The sequence below is a fragment of the Chiloscyllium punctatum genome, chromosome 17, assembly GCF_047496795.1.
Source record: "Chiloscyllium punctatum isolate Juve2018m chromosome 17, sChiPun1.3, whole genome shotgun sequence".
NCBI classification, from domain to species: domain Eukaryota; kingdom Metazoa; phylum Chordata; class Chondrichthyes; order Orectolobiformes; family Hemiscylliidae; genus Chiloscyllium; species Chiloscyllium punctatum.
In genome coordinates, this window is record NC_092755.1 from 101229156 (window position 1) to 101250116 (window position 20961).

The 20961-nt window shown below is 37.2% G+C and overlaps 1 protein-coding gene across 2 annotated transcripts in view; it reads left to right on the forward strand.

The window, feature by feature from the left end:
* The window catches only part of LOC140488182 (AP-1 complex subunit beta-1), a 73783-nt gene that overhangs the window by 45486 nt on the left and 7336 nt on the right, over positions 1-20961 (forward strand). The window contains exons 14-21 of one of the 2 annotated variants that reach the window (XM_072588064.1): positions 2285-2492; positions 3105-3125; positions 3366-3395; positions 4263-4397; positions 6195-6340; positions 12189-12318; positions 14559-14643; positions 19228-19314. In XM_072588064.1, coding sequence (XP_072444165.1) covers positions 2285-2492; positions 3105-3125; positions 3366-3395; positions 4263-4397; positions 6195-6340; positions 12189-12318; positions 14559-14643; positions 19228-19314 — 842 coding nt within the window. The remainder of the gene's footprint in view (positions 1-2284; positions 2493-3104; positions 3126-3365; positions 3396-4262; positions 4398-6194; positions 6341-12188; positions 12319-14558; positions 14644-19227; positions 19315-20961) is intronic. The other variant, XM_072588065.1, reaches the window with a different exon arrangement.

Sequence of the window (20961 nt, forward strand, 5' to 3'; positions counted from 1 at the left end):
TCACATCAGGCAAACCCAAGGCTTTTGGGAAGAGCTATAAGTTACTAGTTTTTCAGTAACGTCAGTACTGTGTGTAAGCAATGATTCGGAGATGCCGGTGTTGGACTGGGGTGTACAAAGTTAACAATCACACAACACCAGCTTATAGTCCAACAGATTTAATTGGAAGCACACTAGCTTTCGGAGCGACGCTCCTTCATCAGGTGATTGTGGAGGGCTCGATCGTAACACAGAATTTATAGCAAAAATTTGCAGTGTGATGTAACTGAAATTATACATTGAAAAATTGATTGTCTGTTAAACCTTTATTCTGCTGGAATACAGTGATAGTTTCACTTCTTTCATGTGTAAATCACAAAACCCTTTTTTTTACAAGTTGCATTCTCGGGTTAGCTATTAACAATGGTGATAGCTAGACAATATGTTGAAGGTGTTAGCCCCCTGTGTTCTCTGTCTATGACCTGATGTTTAGATTGATTCTAATCTAAAAAGTGAGATAATAGTTTTACATAAATTCATGCAGTTTTTGAGCTCCGAGTTCTACTTGAATGTATGTAGTTTTTGAGCAAAGTGCAATGTAACTCTGCAAGTACAAAAAAATTCACCGCACAAAATATGTGTGTGCATGTTGGTCTTTGTGTGTGTGTCTGTCTGGGGTGGGGATTGTGAATGTGAGAAAGTGTGTGTGTGTTGAGTGCAGAGTGTCTTAAGTCTGTGAGGGGATGCATGTGTGGGAGTGTGTGTGTGTCTATAAGGGTGTGTGTGCGTGTGTGTGTGTAGTGCAATGGTGATCACCTGTAATGTGACATGAACCCAAGGTCCCGGTTGAGGCCCTCCATATGGGTACCAAACTTAGCTATCAGCCTCTGCTCGGCCACTTTCCTCTGCTGCCTGTCCCGAAGTCCACCTTGGAGGATGGTCACCTGAAGGTCCGAGGCTGAATGTCCTGGACCACTGAAGTGTTCCCCAACTGGGAGGGAACCCTCCTGTCTGTTGATTGTTGTGTGGTGCCCATTCATCTGTTGTCGTAGCCTTTGCTCGGTTACTCCGCGCACACGCGTGCGCACTCAACACACACACTAGCGCACACTCGAGGCGCGCACACGCGAGGGCAGACAAAGACCCACATGCACACATATATTTTGTGCAGTGAATTTTTTTGTACTTGCAGAGTTACATTGCACTTTGCTCAAAAACTACATACATTCATGTAGAACTCTGAACTCAAAAACTGCATGAATTTGTGTAAAACTCTGTTATCTCACTTTTTAGATTGGAATCACTCTAAACATCAGAGAACACAGGGGGCTAACACCTTCAGCATATTGTCTAGCTATCACCATTGTTAACAGCTAACCCGAGAATGCAACTTGTAAAAAAAAGGGTTTTGTGATTTACACATGAAAGAAGTGAAACTATCACTGTATTCTAACAGATGAAAGGCTTAACAGACAATCAATTTTTCAATGTATAATTTCAGTTACATCACACTGCAAATTATTGCTATAAATTCTGTGTTACGATCGAGCCCTCCACAATCACCTGATGAAGGAGCATCGCTCCGAAAGCTAGTGTGCTTCCAATTAAACCTGTTGGACTATAACCTGGTGTTGTGATTTTTAACTGTGTTTAAGCAAAGCTCTTAAGAACAAAGATGAGTACAGCACAGGAACAGGTCCTTTGGCCCTCCAAGCCTGCATTGACACATTTCGCCTTCCATGCTAAAACTTCTTCACCTGCAGTATCTGTATCCCTCTATTCCCATCCTGTTCATGTATTCATTCAGGTGTTTCTTGAGTGCTGCTGTTGTGTCTGCTTTCACCACCACCTCTGGTAACACATTCCAGGCAATCATCGTCCTTTGTGTGAAAAGCTTGCCCCTCTCATCATCTTTAAAGTCCACCCCTCCAACCCCTTGCACCTTGAACCTGTCTCTCCTAGTAATTGATCCCTCCACTCTGGGGGAAAAAGCCTCATAGTTTCCACTCTATTCATTGCCATTCGCAATCTTTTAAACTTCTAGCAGGTAATCCCTTAAATGCCTGCGTTCCAGTGAAAACAAACCCAGTCTATCCAACCTTTCTTCATAGCTAAAATTCCCCCATACCAAGCATTTTTTTTCTGTACCCCCTCCAAAGCTTCCACATTCTTGTGGTAGTGTGGTGACAGAACTGTACACTGTGTTCCAAGCGTGGCTAAACTAAAGTTCTATAAAACTGCAGCATAACTTGTCTATCCTTATTATCAATGCTTAAATTATGTCTAATTTCCTGCCGTGTCTCAGGAATGAAAGTACAGAGAGTCCAGATGTAACCCCATCAGCTGCTGCACAGCCCACTGAGCAACAACCAGCCGTTATTCCATCCCAGGGAGATCTTTTGGGTGATCTACTGAATCTGGACCTCGGACCTCCAGTTAATGTTCCCCCTATTCCCTCTTCAACAGTTCAGATGGGAGCCATGGACCTCCTTGGTGGTGGATTGGACAGTTTGGTATGCAAATAACAATAGGAGTCGAACACTGTGGTTTTCAAATTGTTTTTTTAGAAATTGTCAATGTACCTGTCAAAGTTAAGTTAAAATGTTATGATGGCATATTTAATTTGGTTGTAGTGTTCAATCATGTTTTAGCCCCTCTTCTAATTGCAGGAGTGTAATATTGTTCAGGATCTAAAGAGCAGATTAATTTTCTTAATTTTACCTTGCAGCAATTTTATTAGTTTTCAGTATAAAAATAACTAATTAATATTAATCAACTTTCATTTAATGCTTTAGAGTGATGTTTTACCTCTTCAGGTTTTGCATTAACTATTGGCTATATGTTGACATCTGAATTTTAACAATTCTATAATGTCAAATTGCTTTAATGTAGCTTTAGAAATTCAACAGATGCACTGAAATATTATACATTTGACATTGTAGAGGCAATACTGATTTGATGTTTTATTTTTAGTTGGTATTCTTTTAATAGCTGAAGCTGATGTACGTATACTAATTATGCTGTGTTTCTTCTTTAAATTTATGCTGTTCCTTTTTTTCACTCTACTTCTGCTTGCATGTGAATGTCCTTGCGTTGCCTCTGTCTTTGCATATTCGTGTCTGGAGATGGGCGATGAGACCGAAGGGGTATGATCCTCTGTCCTTTTGGCTGGTGACTTTTGTTTCCAAGTTAAAGTTGCAGGATAATTATAGTTTTACAGAATATATATTATCCAATCTCACTAGTTCCAATAATTTGGGTTTATTAGTGGAGAGAATCAACATTTTAGATGTTGTAGAATAAAATCTGCACTTTTTTTTATCATTTTTATTCAGAATGTACTTTTCATCTGCATTGTGCAACCAAACTATTTTGTTTTCTTTTAGCTTGGTGGAGATCTAAGCGGGAGCCCTGCAGTAAGTTACATATCTGCTTCATAAATATGTCCAAATATTACACCACACATCCACTTCTTTAATGAGAAAAGATCCAGTTATTTAATGCTGTTTCCTTCTAACCTACAGCTGACGTGCTTTTCATCTTTACAATTTGTATAAATCAGTTGAATTCTTATTTCTATCAGTCTTAATTTCCTAATTCTTAACAATTAAATCTTTGTGGATTTAAATGTTTTCTAAAATAAAGGTAAAAGTCAAAGTGAGAACTGAAAGTGTTGAATCAAGAATGCCAAGCAATCGCATATTCTTAAGAAAACAAAAGTCTACATTTTAGCGGAGATTGTAGCAACATTATGCAAAATGAATTGTACTAATGTTCCTGTCCTTATGATACAAAATATTTAATTCTTACTGAGGCTGTGCCATGATGAGATCTACTATAATTTATTTTTGATTTGTGATTTTTAAAAAAAAATTCCATTTTAAAAACAGTTCCAGGTAAAATGAAATTGCCTTTGACCATCCAATTTGATTGTTTATGAAAGGCATAAATCCAACCTGCAACAGAATTGGTTTTAGTTTTAATGAAGGAAAATTCACCTTCACTATGATTGAATTGATTCAAAAGCTGTTGTTAACCCACTACATTCAAAAGTAGTTTTCTTCATTTCTGTTTTTAATAACTTGACTTTTGATTTCTTTTTTTTAATATGTTGTCATATATTACAAATCTAAATTATTTGTATAAATCACCATCGATTAACTAATCATAGTTTAGCACTTTGATTTTTCCTGCAGTGCACACAATTAAAAGCAAGTATGCAGCTAGTTTTATAATGTACACAATATAACGTTTGACGAATGCATCTTTTGCTATTTGTACAGATTGGTGCAGGCTATGGAACTCCAGCAGTCATGCCAACATCCTTGACTGCACCTCTGGGAGGTGGTTTAAGTGACCTGTTTGATCTTGCTGGTGGAATGAACATGCCATCTGGTTCTTACGTGGAACCAAAAACTGTAAGAATTATTTATTTGCTTTTGATGTTTTTTTACTTGAAGGTTAGATTATCCCATCTCCTGACTACTTGGCCTAAGCGCCTTGTTGCTCAAAGGAGCTGAAGCCCTGCTCCCACATTCATTCTTGTGCTGCCCAGAGCTGATTATAAGATAAAACTCTGTCCAGGCGCAGCTGTTTTTTTCTTCTACTTGAAAGGTGATGAGACAGCCTTACTTAGTTAACTCTGAACCTGTGTTTTCTTTTTGTCATTCTGTGGCTCTATTAGTGCTTTAACGCTAAGTAGAGGCACATTACTTGTAAGCAAAAAGCTCTAGCTCCTTCTCCCCAAATGACTTTGATTTGAACTACTGGTGGTTAAGTGGTTACTCCTTTATATATATATAATATATATATATATATATATATATATGCTCAGGGATAGTTTATTATGATTTTACTCTATTGATTTGGTTCTTTTTTTTAAATACTCAACACAGAATTAACAGAATTTTAATGGCCTTGAAAGTACACTAAAATGCTACACAATGCTAATTAAAAGTTTAAAACCTGAAGTGAAGCAATTGAGTTTGGAGAACGTAGCAGCTGTAATTTCACACACATTTTAACTGTAGTTTATTAATCTTGCCTTAATGGTGCATAGCAATGAAGGTCTAAACTAACAAATCAACTATTTTACAAGTGCACACCTGCATTCCGAGCAAGCTAATGCAAAATGCTTGAGTGCTGTTGATAGGTTTTAGTATCAATATGCTTTGTACAGATTCACTTGCAGTTCTTGAGTTAATTCTAATTTCCATGCAATGAGGTAATGAATGATATTTTGTATAGTATGTGGCTCATTTCCCTCCTCTAGCTACTTTCCTTAGTGGCTTTGTTTAATAGGCTGTAAGCCACTTTGTATCACAAGAGATCCTATTTTGTTCTTCATTCATTTGTACCTCCTTTTCGGCAGGGGATACTAGCGAACATTTAAGTGCCTTTTCTATGTTCTGTTAAATATGTCTGTTTTGCGTTATGTTATGTATTATGTTGATAGTACATTTAAATAAATAAACTTTCAAGATTCATTCTGCAGTCTTCCAGGATGAATTATTATGAGCTATGTGATTAACAATGTTCTATGTATCTTTCTTGATCAACATGACTAACAGTAATTTTGTGAGGTACACTACTGCGTTCTATTATCTTTCCCTCCCTTCCCCCCCGCCCCCGAAAGTTTATTATTTCCAATTTATTTCATGGGCTGCAAGATTAATGAGACAGGTTATCTTTGTAATTGTGGCCCATTCCAGTTGGTATGTTGACAATAGAATGTAAGAAGCATTTTGTGCATGTATAGATTTCCATCACCGTTTGGTGTTTTATGTAATTGCTATTGAATATTGAGATAGTTATTTTACAGTTTTATTTTAACTATTATAATTTAAATAATTACACTAATTTGAACATTTGATTGACTTACTAGTTGAATTCTATTTAGTATGAAATCATGTAAATATAATAGCTGAAATTAGCCCTACATTAGTTGTCATAGATTTTGCTGTTTCTAAAATCCCAGATGCATATAGTGTTTAGTTTGTTGTGATAGGTTCTAATTTGTCTTTAGCAGACCAAAATGTATAACTGGCATTTTTGCATTTTGATAAACTTTGTGCATTCCAGGATAACTTGATAATTTGCTTGGAAAACGCAAGTATATTGTGTTAAGGTTATTTGAAATTATAACTCCTGTTTTTCTTATTGTTAAAAATTTCTACACAAAACTGTTCTAATTTGTTACATTTTTATTTCACCAGGTTTGGTTGCCAGCTGCAAAAGCCAAAGGTCTTGAGATTTCCGGTACATTTTCACGCCGTATGGGTCATATCTACATGGATCTCTCTTTGATGAACAAAGCCATGCAAGTAATGACTGACTTCGCAATCCAGTTTAACAGAAATAGGTGAGAATTGAATTCATTTGGTGCATTTTTCACTTAAACACAGATTATTTTGCACTATTGTCATGCTTGTATGAAATGTTACTCCTGTACCAGCCACAAAAGAATGTAAGAGCAGAATCAGGTCTTTCAGCCTGTCGAACCAAACCTTCCATTTAGTTAAATCATAGCTGATCATCTCAGTCAATGTCACAAACCCACAATGTCCTCAATGTCACTGGTCTCTAGTGATTTGTTGACTTCTGTTTTGAACACATATTGAACTTTTGAACCCTTCCAGGATACTGAATTCCAAAGGTTTGCCACTCTGAATGAAGAAATTTTTTATTCCTTCAGTTTTAAATGGCCTAACCCTTATTCTGATGATGTCTCCTGGTTTTATATTCACTAGCCAAGGAAAACACCTTAATCTCCTTGTTGTGCTCTGTAAGAATTTTATAAGTTTCAATGAGGTCACCCTTCATTCTTTGAAACTCTTAAGGATTGCAGGCCTGGTCTCTTCAATTTCTCATCATAAGTCAATTCTGCTATCCCTAAAATTAATCTGATGAACTTCTATTGCATTCCTCTCACAAATACATCCCTCATTTGAGTAAGGAGGCTAAAGCTGCACGCAGTACTTCGGGTGAAGTCAGACCAAGACTTTGTGCAACTGCAGCAAGACATTTTTACTCTTTTACTCTCATCCCTTTCCAGTGAAGGCTAGCATAGTCTATCTTCCTAATTTATTGTCGCACCTATATGCTAGCTTTTAGTGATTCATAGACATGTGCACTTCTCCAACCTTTCATCATTTAAGAAATATTCTGCCTTCCTTGTCTCCACCTATGTTGTGATGAAAATCTTTCATAATGTACAAAATTAATATAGGTTTTAATAAAAACTGTTAATGCAGCATTACCTAGAAATTTACAGTAGAAAAGATTACAATGGGGATTATCAAAAACCTAATGTATACCTTTGAAGATAGATATTTTTAAAAATGGGGCTTATTATAAAGGTGCACCTGCAATAGATGCCTGCAATTAGCCCATATCCCTGTAAATATTTCCTATTCATGTACCTGTCCAGAGGCCTTTTAACTGTCGTAACTGTACCTGCAACTCATTCCTGAAAAAGTTGCCCTACAGGCCCCTTTTAAATCTTTCCCCTCTCACCTTAAACCTTTGTCCTCTAATTTTGGACTCCATAATTTGGAGGAAAAGACCTTGGCTATTCACCATATCTATGCCTCTCATGATTTTTTAAACCTCTATTCGATGTGATGCTCCAGGTGTAAAAAGATTCCAATCTGTTCAGCCTCTTATAACTCGAACTGTCCAGTCCCAGCAGCATCCTTGTAAACCTGTTCCTGTATTCTTTCTAGTATAACAACATTCTTCCAATAGCAGGGTGACCAGCATTGCACGCAGAATTCTAAAAGTGGCCTCACCAATGTCTTGTACAGCCACAACATGATGTCCCAATTTGTATATTCGATTCAATGAAGGCAGACTTACAAATGCCGCTGCCTCAATCCTGTCTAACTGCAATACCATTTTCAAGAAACCATGAAGCTGCACCTCAGGTCAACATTATTCCTCAGGACTACCATTAATTGTGTAAATCCTATCCTGGTTTGTCTTAGCAAAATGCCACACCTCACATTTATCTAAATTAAACTCCATCTCCCACTTCTCAGCCCATTGATCCATCAGATCAAGATCTTATTGTACTCTTAGATAACCACCTTCACAGAGCAATTATACCATTAATTTAGGTGTTTCCACAAGCTTCATATATTCTCATCCAAATTGTTGACATAAATGCCTAACGGCAATGGACTCAGCACTGATCCGTACGGCACGCTACTGGACACAGGCCTGCTGTCTGATTAACCACCCTCTATCGCCACCCTTTGTTTTCTACCTTCAACAAATTTTGTATCCAGTTGGCTATCTCTCCCTGGATCCCTTGTGATCTAACCTTATTAACCGGTCTATCATGCGGGGTCTTATCGAAGTTCTTGCTAAAGTCCATGTTCGGCCTTATCTATCTTCTTGATAACCTCTTTTAAAAAAAAACTCAAAACTTGTGCAATATGATTTTCCGCTCACAAAACCATGCTGACTATCCTTAATCAGTCCTTGCCTTTCCAAATGCATTGTAATTTCTATCTCTTAGAATCCCTTCTCACAACTCACTTGCCACTGACATCAGACTTACCAGTATATTGGTATCTGGCTTTTCTTTGTAGCATTTATTAAATAATGACACAGCATTAGCCACCCTCCAGTCTTTCAGCACCTCACCTGTGCCTGTTGTTGATGCAAATATCTCTGCCCTGTAATTTCTTCCCTCGATTCCCAAAAATGTTCTGAGATACACCTGATCAGGTCCCAGCAAAATATCTATCTTTGTCTTTTCAAGACTTCCAGCAGCACCTCTTCAGTAAATGGACACTTTTCAAGACATCACTATTTATTTCCCCAATTTCTCTTCAATGTCTTTGCAAAATATTTGTTCAGTATCTTGCTCATCTCCTGTAGTTCCACATGTAGATGGCCACGTTGATCTATAAGAGACTCTATTCATTCCCTAATTACTCTTTTGCCCTTAGTATACTTTAGAATCTGATCATTCTCCTTAACCTTAGTTGCAAAATCTGTGTCATGTCCCCTTTTTGCCCTCCTGATTTTACTTTTAAGTGTACTGCAAATTCCCCTATACTCCAGGAATTCGCTTGATCCCAACTGTTTGAATCTGACATATACCTCCTTTTTCTTAACCAGACTCTCAATACCTCTCGACATCCAGTTTTCCCTACACCTACCAGTTTTCCCTACACCTACCAGTCTTGCTCCTCACGCTAACAGAAGCATACTGTCACTTGACTCTCATTTATCTCCTTTTTGAAAGCATCCCTCATGACATTTGTCCTTGATCTGCGAACAGCCTCCTCTAATCAACTTTTGAAAGTTCCAGTCTAATACCATCAAAATTGACCTTGTTCCAATTTAGAACTTCACCTTACAGACCAGGCCTTTTCTTTTCCATAACTATTTTAAAATTAATAAACTTATGATCATTGGTCCCAAAATGCTCCCCCACTTACACCTTCGTCACTTGCCCTACCTTATTTCCCAAGAGAAAGTTGAATTTTGTTTCTTCTCCCAGGTACGTCTAAACGTTTGAATAAGATGATTTTCTTGAACACACTTAACAAATTCCTCCTCGTCAAAGCCCTTTACATTATGGCAGTTCTGGTCTATATTTGTAAGGTTAAAATCCCCCACTATTAAAACCGTATGATTCTTGCAGATATTTGTGATCTCTGTATATATTTGTTCCTCAGTTTCCTGATGACTATTGAGGGCCATTTGGTTCAATCCCATCAAGGCGATTGTCCTCTTCTTAATTCTCAGTTCAATCCAGTAATTTCATTGAATGATTCCTCATCTCTAAGTACAGCCATATGTCCTCCATCAAAAACGCCACTCTTCCTCCTCTTTTTTTTTTCCATCCCTTTCTATCGTCCCTATAATTTCTATACACCAGAACATTAAGCTGCCAGTCCAGTCTTTCCCTCAGCTACGTTTCTGTAATAGCGAAATATCCCAGTTGCAAGTTCCCATCCATGCCCTGAGTTCATCTGCCTAACCTGTCAGGCCTCTTGTATTGAAATAAATGCAATTTAAATCACTAGTCTTGATATTCTACATTGCTATTGCCAATTTTGTCTATTTAACCTGCTCCTTTGAACTACTGCATCTGTTTTTTTAGTTATATTATTGACACTTGCAGCAAGCACTAACAGGCAAAGTCAGAATTTGCAACCTCCAAGTTGAATTTTTCCATTCTGCCGTTCCAGCATTTTAAATATTTCCCTCACAAAGACTGCACCTCTCTTGCCATACAGAAGTCTTAATGTAGTGCTATATTAGCTGGCCTACTATCTTTTACCAACTTCCACAAACTTGAGCTGATACAAAATTCTAATGTCCGTATTCATTACCAAAGAAATAGTACTGCTAAATTGTTAGAGCTGCAGGCTTGCAAACCCCTTGATCCTGATGGACTTAAAAGGGTATAAAAGAAGTCGTTAGTGAGATAGTTGATGTGTTGCTTTGAATTTTTGAAAATTCTCTATATTCAGTTAAGGTTCCATTAAGTTAGAAGGTAGTGACTGTAACATACCAAAAGGGACAGACAGTGCAGGCAGGTCAGTCAGCTTAACATTTGTCATAGGCAAAATGTTACAAATAGGTACCTTGTATGTGAAATTGTCCATTTTGGCAGAAAGAATAAAAGAGAAATATACTATCCCAATGGTAAGAGATTGTAGAGGGACCTTGAATCGCAAAAGGCTTATATACAAGTATTGCAAGTAATTGTGAAAGCCAAGGTGGTGGTATTTATTGGGAGGAGAATTGAATGCAAAATAAGGAGATTATGCTTCATTTATACAGGACATTTATCCAGCACTTTGTGTATGGTAATGGTCTCCTTATTCAAGGAAGTAAATGTTTCAAGGGAATGAGTGGGTTCTATCAAGGTAAGTTTGGACAGGCTAGACTTGTATTCACTGCAGATCTGTAAGCTTAGCAAAAGCAAATTATGGAAATGCTGGAAAATATGAATAGGAATGGAAAATACTGAGCAAGGCTAGCAAGATCAATGCAGCGAATAAAGTTAATGTTTCAGGTCAATCGTGACTCCTCTTCAGAACTGTTTTGAACGTCCAATAACAACCCATCTTGTGAAATAGCCAAGTTTTCATAGACTGGGAATTAAACTTTTGGGTTTGTGGTGGAATGTCAAGCAACAGGACGAATTTAAGACAGTGATGGATTTCTTGCTGTCCACAGGTGTTTTCTGGTTTCAGCAAGTGCATGTAATCAATGTCAAATTCATAAGACTCTCTATTCCATGTTTAATCGCTATCTGAAGACCAATCTCTTAAACTAACTTCGGCATTTTTACCTTTTCCAAGTAAAAATTGAAGTAGAACTCAATGAGGAAGAAAGTGAAACAATCACTATCGTCATCCAGAAGTATTTAGATAAAATTTAAAACCTTGATTAACTTTTACTACCATTATTGTTCATCACATTAAGATGGTTGATTGATTAGTTTTGATTTAGAGGTGTTTACAGTTTTCAGCACTTCCAGCAGTCTTTGATGATGATTCCTTCTATACTGACAAATATGATATTTCAAATCTCTGAGAAGTTGTCTGAAGAGACTGCTCGTGTAATTTGGTACATGTTAGATTTTCTGATGAAATCAATATAAACTAATAAGGTTGTTTTGTGAGTACATTATATTTGGAATCATGCTTCTTTGCTGGTTTTATTTTTTTCTCACTTTTTTTTTGCCTGTTTTTGGTTTGCTTTTTCTTTCCCTGATTTTATACTCGAGATTTTTTTGTATCTTTTACTTTGCCATTATGTTCCCCCACAAAATGTGTATTTTTCCACCTGCTCTTTTAGAATTAGTAGTAGCATGAAGATAATTTTTATGCAGCAAATAGTTGTGATCTGGAATTCATTACCTGCAGTGTTGTGGGGGTGGATTCAATCATCATTTTTCAAAAGGAAATTGGATAAATACTTGAAGAGAAAATAATTGCTCGCCTGTGGAAGGAGCAGAGGAGGTGACTTGTAACTGTAGCTAGTAGCTTGCACAAGCAAAATGAGTGGAAAGGCAACCTTCTGTACTGTATGGTTCAGAATTTTTTAATTGTGTGGAAGATGCACAGATGCAGGGCTGTGTTGTATAATGCCAATATTTTCATGCCTACATCAGACCCACAAGGAATGTTTGGGGAAAAAACGCTTACCTTTTGCTTTCCATGCACTTTATTTTGTAGCTTTGGTATGGCACCAGCTGCTCCCCTACAGGTCAATGCTCCACTTGCTCCTAACCAGACAATTGAAGTCTCTCTCCCTCTGAACACTGTTGGTCCAGTTATGAAGATGGATCCACTCACCAATCTACAGGTCGGAATTAAGCTACAGCTAAATCTTTGAAATTATTGCTAACTGAAGATATTACTATTCCTTTCTCTCCTTTTCATGAAACCTGCATTATTTCAGTAAGATGAGAAGGACGTAGCCTTGGTGTGTAATGTGGTCAAATTAATTGTGTAAACGGTGGAATAATGAATTATTGCAAGCAACTCAATAATGAAGTCTTGCCCGCAAAAGTTAAGGATTCATGTTGAAGACCAATTTGGCTATTTGTAGAATTTGTCTTCAATAACTCTGAAGTTGAATAACTGAAATCCGATTAGTTTTACTTCACCCTTTTCTCATTAAATGTGCACTAAGTTAATTTGGAGTGGAAAGGGGGATACTTAAATTCTAGCATTGAAATAAATAATTTATTATTATGAAAACTACACTTCAGGGTTTATTGCTAGATAAAAGGATACTTTTACAAGTTGGCAGTATTTAATTTTCCAAAGCATTTTGAAAGCAGCACTTCAAGGAATCAAGGGATTTCTAAACAGATTGAATTGACATCTTGTTGTGTAGGTGCTAACCATGTAGTATGTAGTTACCAGCCATAGTTTGTGCTTATAGCTATAAATTCTAGTCTATTACATTGTTGATTCTGTTATAATAGAAAAAAAGTACATATTTTTGCCATCTTAGTATATTTGCCTGGACTGTGTGGTGATGTACTTAGCTCAATTTTATGCTGCATAATTGTCAACTTGCTTCAATGTTGAATGTCATTGTGATTAAATTTCACTTGTCTGTGTGAGGAGCACAGGTAGAAGAAGCTCACAATGATAACTTAAGTGCCTCTGATCTTAAGGACCTGCTTCTAAGCATGCTAATCCTGAATCCTCGAAATATGAACTGAAATTTTTAAAATTTCATTGTGGTGAGCCATGCATAGTGTTGTTTCCCAATAGCTGTACAATTACTTTTATATTGCAACATAGTAGTTCATAAATGAAATAAAGTGCTATGATATTTGCTGAAGGGTTCAGGCAGCTGTCTGGTGAATCTGTACCCTTGTCCTTCCATGCCAAATTAGATCTGAATGGAAGAAGAAAAGACATACCAGTTTAAACCCAAATATTGGTTTTGGTTCAGATTTTGTTGTTGCAAAGTACCTGCGATAAACCTTTTGTCTTGCATATGTGCGCACAACAGCGAAATGAGGGAAACGAGACATTCAGTGTCTGAACAAACAGAGAAAGCCACTATGTGTCTGTACAAATCAGATTGGAATTTTTATGAAAAAAACAGCATAATACGTCTGCAAAGTTAATGGGAGACTTGAGTAGTATCCTTTTGGATGTTTTGCCCCTTTCCTGAATTTGCTGTGCCATTTGTACACAAGTAATGACAAGCATCATAAGCATTATTGTTCTTTTGATGGCCAAGTCTAACCCAAAGTAACCTTATGCACCATTCTCCCTACTCTTGGTAATGCTGTCTTTGGGCAGAAGCATGATGAAATGGTCTCAACTATTGCTATTTATACAAATGCATTTGTACATAATATCACAGTTTCCTGTGATGGAACATCATCCAAACTAAGGAATCTACTCCCAAAACAAAATATTTTCATTGGAGGATGAGATTATCTTTTTAGGCATCCTTATTTCCAGTTCCATTCAAACTGTGCTAGAATTAATACAAGGTTAAAAATCACACAGCACCAGGTTATAGTCCAACCGGTTTAATTGGAAGCACACTAGCTTTCGGAGCGATGCTCCTTCATCAGGTGGTTGTGGCACCTGATTTTTAACTTTGTACACCCCAGTCCAACACCGGCATCTCCAAATCATGATTAGAATTAATACTTCATACTTGATGTAAAGCCATTTTCCAATGTTTAAGCAGTTTCCATGGCATGCTTTTCAATGTAAAACTATATTGACAATTCTTTCTATAACATTATTGCCACTTAGCCAAGTTACTAAAATGTGCAACCTACAACTTTTGGTTTATAAATTTTAAGGGAAAACATGGTGCCTGAGCTTACGGTACGCACTAAAATATTTGAGCAGCTAGGATAGATGTATACTCAACACTTACAATGCTATTTGGGTATTAATCATTCTAAAAGGCGCCATAAATGCTTTTTCTTTTAAAGTAATTGCCTAACTTTGTTTTGCTTCTTTTTGGTGTAACATAATGAGGATAGAACAAATTATGATAAAGTCACTGCTATTTAAAAGACTTAAACACCGTAATTCTAATTTTACTTCTGTGAACAGGTTGCGGTAAAGAACAATATTGATGTCTTCTACTTCAGCTGCCTGTACCCAATTAATATGTTGTTTGTAGAAGATGGAAAAATGGGTGAGTGTTTTCAGTATTCTTAATATTCAGAATAGATTAAAGAGGGCCCTGTATACCAGTGGCAAGCATTAAAAAGAGATTAAGGTAATTTTTCATAAATCATTTACTTTAATTATATGCACAGTAAATCCCTGTTTTATGTGGTTTTGCCTGAACATTGGTTAGTTAATGGGACCTGTATTCTTCAAATCGGCAAGATTCATTTAAAAATTTTCTCCTGCCAGTCTGAGCCAGCATTACATGACTTGGTCAGCAGCATTTTGAAATGGCCTCTCCTGCTTCCTAATCCACCCTGCAGCTGCTGACTCTCACAACTTGTGGCCCTTCCCACATCCTAACCTCTTCGCTTGCTGATAACCTGAGACCCTTCCAGCTCCATAATCCTGCTTCCTCTGCACTTCTCATTGCTTAGTTTCAAAGTCCTCGCTCACAGCAAGAGTTCAGGGAAAGCAGGAAAGGATATTTATATGAAACTTTAAATATAAAACCCCAAGCACTGCACTTCCGCAGAATCAGGACCTGTACTTTCACAACTTCAAAACGCAATCTGAATTTTGAATGGGGATGCAGGTTCAGAAAGAAGCAAAGTGGGAGGGTTGTGGAGTGGAAAGATAGCAAAGAAAGTATGTCAAACATCAGTACACCCAATTTGGAGGATTAGTAAAAAGAGAGTTGGTAAGGAAGTGGCCGAGGCTGTGAACCAAAAGGTCAACCAAAGAAAAGGTTCACAGCAACCAGGAGAGTCAAAGATCAAGATGTGTGATGCATCAGCAGTAAGCAAGATCAGCAGTGAATAGGAAGTACTATAACTAGAATGATACCATTTTTCTTATACCCTTGAATGAAATAGCTTTAAAAAAATAAGAATTTAGCAATGCAAAGTACTCCAGCTTGTGGAGTACAGGTGGTTTTGCTATAACGCATGTTTCATTAACAAAATTCACTATAACACGAATGAAAGATTGGGAAACTGTTTCTAAAGCACAAAGTTTTAAAGCGTGTATTGGTTATAAAGCGATTCTGCCCTCATTAATTTAAATAGTGCTGTTATTACACGATTTTTAAATAATACAGGATTGCACAAAAATGGAACTACCATGTTATAGCAGACCTGACTGTATGATGTTTATTTTTCCTTCTTTGATGAGAAATGTCCTAAAGAGTCTGACTATAGCATTTAGATTGGATTTGATAGGAAAATAGATTTGCTTAAAGTTTCAATTTTCCAGAATGAGTCCAGATCTAAATGCTTTATGACTTATATTACAGTTAAATGCAATATGCAGAATTTGATATGTGAGCAGTGATTGGAACTGTGACTGGTTCTGAATTATTGTTTGTGTCTCTACTTTTTTTCACTATACTGTAACTTTTCTGTCACAAATTGATGTCTTGTATTGAAAATTATATCCCCATTCTATTGTTGACCCCTGTAGAGACCAGCAAACTGAGAGGATCAAATTTACAAAACGGCCCTGATTTTAAAAGAAAAAGCAAATGGACAGTATTTCACTTATCATTTTTCCTTTAACAATCAAAGCAAAACTCATAAGAAAATTGTCAGATGAATCATGGTCAATATGTAAATTACACAGGTCTCACATTTGGATAGCAGTCTCCTCAGCATATATGACAATGTGATGAACTGCAAAGTCCTTCAAAAATCTTACCTTCCTCAGGTAAATGTTCTTTACTCCATACAGAGGTTAGTCATCAAAGTTCTTCTGATAGTCACTTGCAGCCAACTAGAATCCCATGCCCTTGCTTTTCAGCAAAATGTCCATTTTTAGTTATTCAGACCCTTTCATGTAACTGTAGGAGTGACAGTAACTTTTTTTTAATCCTCACTGTTGATTCCACCTACAGATTGCCTTCCATAAAGTGCCTGTCTCTATTACTATGCAATTTGAGTTTTTTTAAGCACCCACACCTTTATCTGATTTAAACAAGTTTCCATTTCAAAGGAAATCTGAGATCAGAGGCTTATTTCCCACAGACATCAAATCACAGTTTCATTTTTAGTTTGGGCCTGACAAAAATAAAATAAAAGAAGCAAAACAGTTTTCAAACCAGGGTTGGTATAGCTAGTTGAACAGTCAGTTCTTCAGATAACAGCTTGCACGTGCTCCCCACAAGTCCTGCAAACTAGACTCTACCACTGTAGAAACACTCAGAAACACTCCTTGTAGAATCATAGTCATGGAATCATACAACATGGAAACAGACCCTTTGGTTCAACCAGTCCATGGTGACCATGTTTTCAAACTAAACTAGACCCACCTGACAGCTCTTGGCCCATATCCCTCCAAACCTTTCCTATTCATGAACTTATCCACATGTCTCTTAAACATTGTAACTGTATCTGCATCCATCACTTTCATTCCACACGCAAACCACTCAGTCTTTTACAAAAAAAATAAAGTAGCCCTCATGTCCTTTTTAAATCTTTCTTCTTTCATCTTCAAAATATGTCCCCTTGTTTTGAATTCCCCCACCTTAGGGAAACAACTCTTGCTATTGACCTTATCTAAGTCCTTTTATGACGATAAAGCTCATTTGGTCACTCCTCAACCTCCTACACTCCAATGAAAAAAGACCCAGCCTTTCCAGTTTATTTTTTATCTGAAACCCTCCATTTCTGGAAACATCCTGGTAAATCTTTTCTGAATCTTCCCCAGTTTAATATCCTTCCTGTAACAGGGCAACCAGAACTACATGCAGTACTTCAGAAGAGGCCTTACCAACTTCCTATACAACCTCAACATGATATCCCAACTGCTGTACTCAAAAGGTCTGAGCAATGAAGGCAAGCATGCTAAATGCAGCCTTAATCACCCTATCTCCCTGTGACACAAATTTCAAAGATTTATATACCTGAACCCCTAGGTGTCTCTGTTCTACAACACTACCCAGGGCCCTACCATAAATTGTAAAGTCCTGTCAGATTGCATTCCACATTTATTTTCTTTTGAACAAAGCCAAGTGAAAGTACATGGACATCTTACTAGTCAGGAGTTTTTCTATTTTTGGCAAGTGGATTTTATTTTTAGTTTTGATCAGTGAATTATATACCATAGTTGAAAATCATTCAATCCATTGATCTTTTCTGACCGTCTGAAACAGCTTTCAATCTGGTTCCATTTTCTGGTTCTTTACCTTTTAAGATTTTTCTCTTTTTTTTTCTTTTTTTTTAATGAAGCTATTAGCAGTTCTCCTTCCCTTATTGTTTCTGAATTCCTTATCTAAATAGTCCCCTAATTTACAAAGAAAACCAACCTACAATTTTTGTTACATTTATGCTTCCTAGTTGCTAACTCACTAGCCAGTCTGAATAGGTTTTTCTCAACTAGATTTTGGAGTAGTGCCAGAATTTAAGTTTGTGCCAGTCTCTTTTTGGGTTGACATTGGACTAAGTTATTCTTTGCTTACAAGTCTTGATTCATCAGGAGGGATTCTGATCCACAGCAACTTAAAACTTTATTCTTCAAAATTGAACACATCTAAATGGTGACCAGACTGTCATTCTTGAGTTTAGTGACCTTGGCTATGTGCAGAAAAGTCATAATTAAAATTTGCAATAGCAAAGATAGCTGACAGTGTGATATGTCAGCACTAAAAAAGGATTCTTGCAGATAGTTTTCCTGGGAAGGCATTCCCTCAAGCTGTCATGCACACCATATTGTCTTCCAAGTAGTTGAAATTAATGTGGAATCTTGAAACAACAATGTAAACATTCTATACTCATTATTCCATAATAATCCAATTATAAGATCATCATGATAGAGAGCTTAGTTATTAGAAATGATGCTTAGCTGTTAGAAATTATTTGACCTGTAGTCTTTCCAAAGTGCCTGTCCTCAGCCAGTTATGATAACTTTGTTTTTCCTTGCAGCAAACAAATCCATGTATTATTGGAGTAAACTGACTAAATTGACAGATGTAGAAACTTGGGGAGACAGGCTGTGGTTTTGTCTCAATGCTCATTAACACATAGCTGGGTTACAACCAGATAAGTGTGGATGTATCTCCAATTGCTGCTTATGTCATTGCATTTTGTGTTTGGTGATGCAATACAATTGTAGCTAGATAGTGCCATTTAGTGTGGTAGAAGATCAACATGATTTTGTCGAATGGCAGAGAAGACTAGAGAGGCCACATGACTATTCTTTCACTTCCATGAAATGTTAAGTATTTTGTTTGTGCTTATGTACTTTCTTTTATCTCCTTGATGTGCCACCTCTGGTTAGGACAAGTATGGTTGGTGCAAACATTCTTGCGCAGCACCAAAGTGCCTATTCTTCACGTGAGCCTAGACCACATCAAGAAGCTTACTCACGAAAGGCATCAATGCCAAACTTGCAATCAAGCTCTCAACTGACCTCTGTGAGCTTTCACAATCCTACGATTAGTTTCAATGTTTTTGAAGAGGAGCATGTTCCTACAGGGTACTTAGATGTCTGGGTGTATGGTGAAAACAGATTGGGACTGCATGCCACTATCAAATTGTCTGCTCATTTCTGTGGTCACAAATTATTTTTGATGTTTGGATCCATAAGTTGTAGCACCTATTTGTTTTTTGTGCAGATCGACAGATCTTTCTGGCAACTTGGAAGGACATTCCAAATGAGAATGAAGTACAATTCCAAATCAAAGACTGCCACCTTAATGCAGGTAAAATATGAATTTTCTAAATTATTTATGGAATAAGTTGAACATAGCACCATTAAATTGCACTTTTAAAGATCTACGAGCCTCGTTGCAGTATTGTCCTTGCAATGGGCTAAACTTATCCCATGCATTTGTATGTTGTTGTCTGTTTGAAAAATAGCAATAAATTTGCAGAGGTTGCACTTGTTAGTGGATCTACTATGGTGGAAACCTGAACCATACCTTCTGTCTGAGAAACCATGCAGTTTAAAGCCAATTTCCTGTCTACACCCAATATGATTAGCTTTTTAGTAATATGGATGTTTGAACCCTAGTATTCTACAGACTGCAACTTAAACCTAACATTACGTCTACTGATCCATAACTAGGATTTAAGCTTAATTGTATTTTAGTACATTTATATGCTTCATGAAAGCAAGAGCATTGTAACATCTTGTTTCCAGAAGACTGTTGCAGCATCTCTAACAATTTCTAATCATCAGCTTGAAACTTTAACTCTATCTCTCTCCAGAGATGCTACCACATCAGCTGAATGTTTTGGCATTTGTTTATTTCAATTTCTAGAAGCTAGTATGAGTATAAGAACAGGAAGAGGCTATTTAGCTTGTTGATCACGCTCTATTATTTAGTATGCTCATCACTGAACACTTCAATGTCTTTTACTCTCATTATTGTCACATCCACTGCTAATCAGAAATCCATTTAAATCTTCTCGAAGACTGAGCCCTTGTGGATATAGAATTCCAAAGACTTACAACCCTCTGAGTAGTGTTTTCTTGCTATCTGGGTCCTTTGCCCCACGGCCCCCCTTTTCTCCCGCCCGCCCCCCCCCTTGCCATTTTAAAAAAGTGCACTCTTGTTCTCAACAAGGGGAAACACCTTACCTGCATCTACCTTGTCTATCCTTTTGAAGTATTGTGATAGTTTGCGAAACTCCAGAACACACCAGTCCCAATATAGTCCCACCATTCTGGGAACATGTCTGGTAGACCTTCGTTGCATTCCCTCTAGGACAATCTCTCTCATGAGGTAAGGAGACCAAAACTGCGCATAGTACTTTGATGCAGTTTTTAAAAGCTCCTATGCAATTGAAGCTAAACTTCACTGTACTCAACATCTCTGTAATAAAGGCTAGCATTCTCTTAGCCTTCCTAATAGCTTCCTGACTTACTGACAGGGACAGCCAGGTCCCTTTGCATAACCTACACTTTCCAATATTTTATCATCTAAGAAATACTTGATACATCTGTTCCTTCTATGAACGTAACCGCACATTTTTCTGTATTGTATCCCATCTGCCTTTTTTTTTGCCCACAACATACATTCCTGCTTAAGGTTGTGTCAGCTGCAAATCTGGGAATACTACATTTGCTCCTCACATCCTCATATATAATTTGAACAGCTGGGCCCAAAGTACTGATCTTTGTGGTAACCATGAGTCTGCCAACACAAGAGTAAGATCATAAGAGAATGATCTGTTTATTCTTACTCTATATTCTGCCTGTAAGCTAAGCCTTAATCTGTACTAATACATTACCTCCTGTCACGCGCGTTTTAGTTTTACTAACCAATTCCCTGTGGAGGACCTTATCAAAAACCTTCTGAAAATCAAAGTATTCTGCATCCGTCAACTCCAGTTTATATATTTTG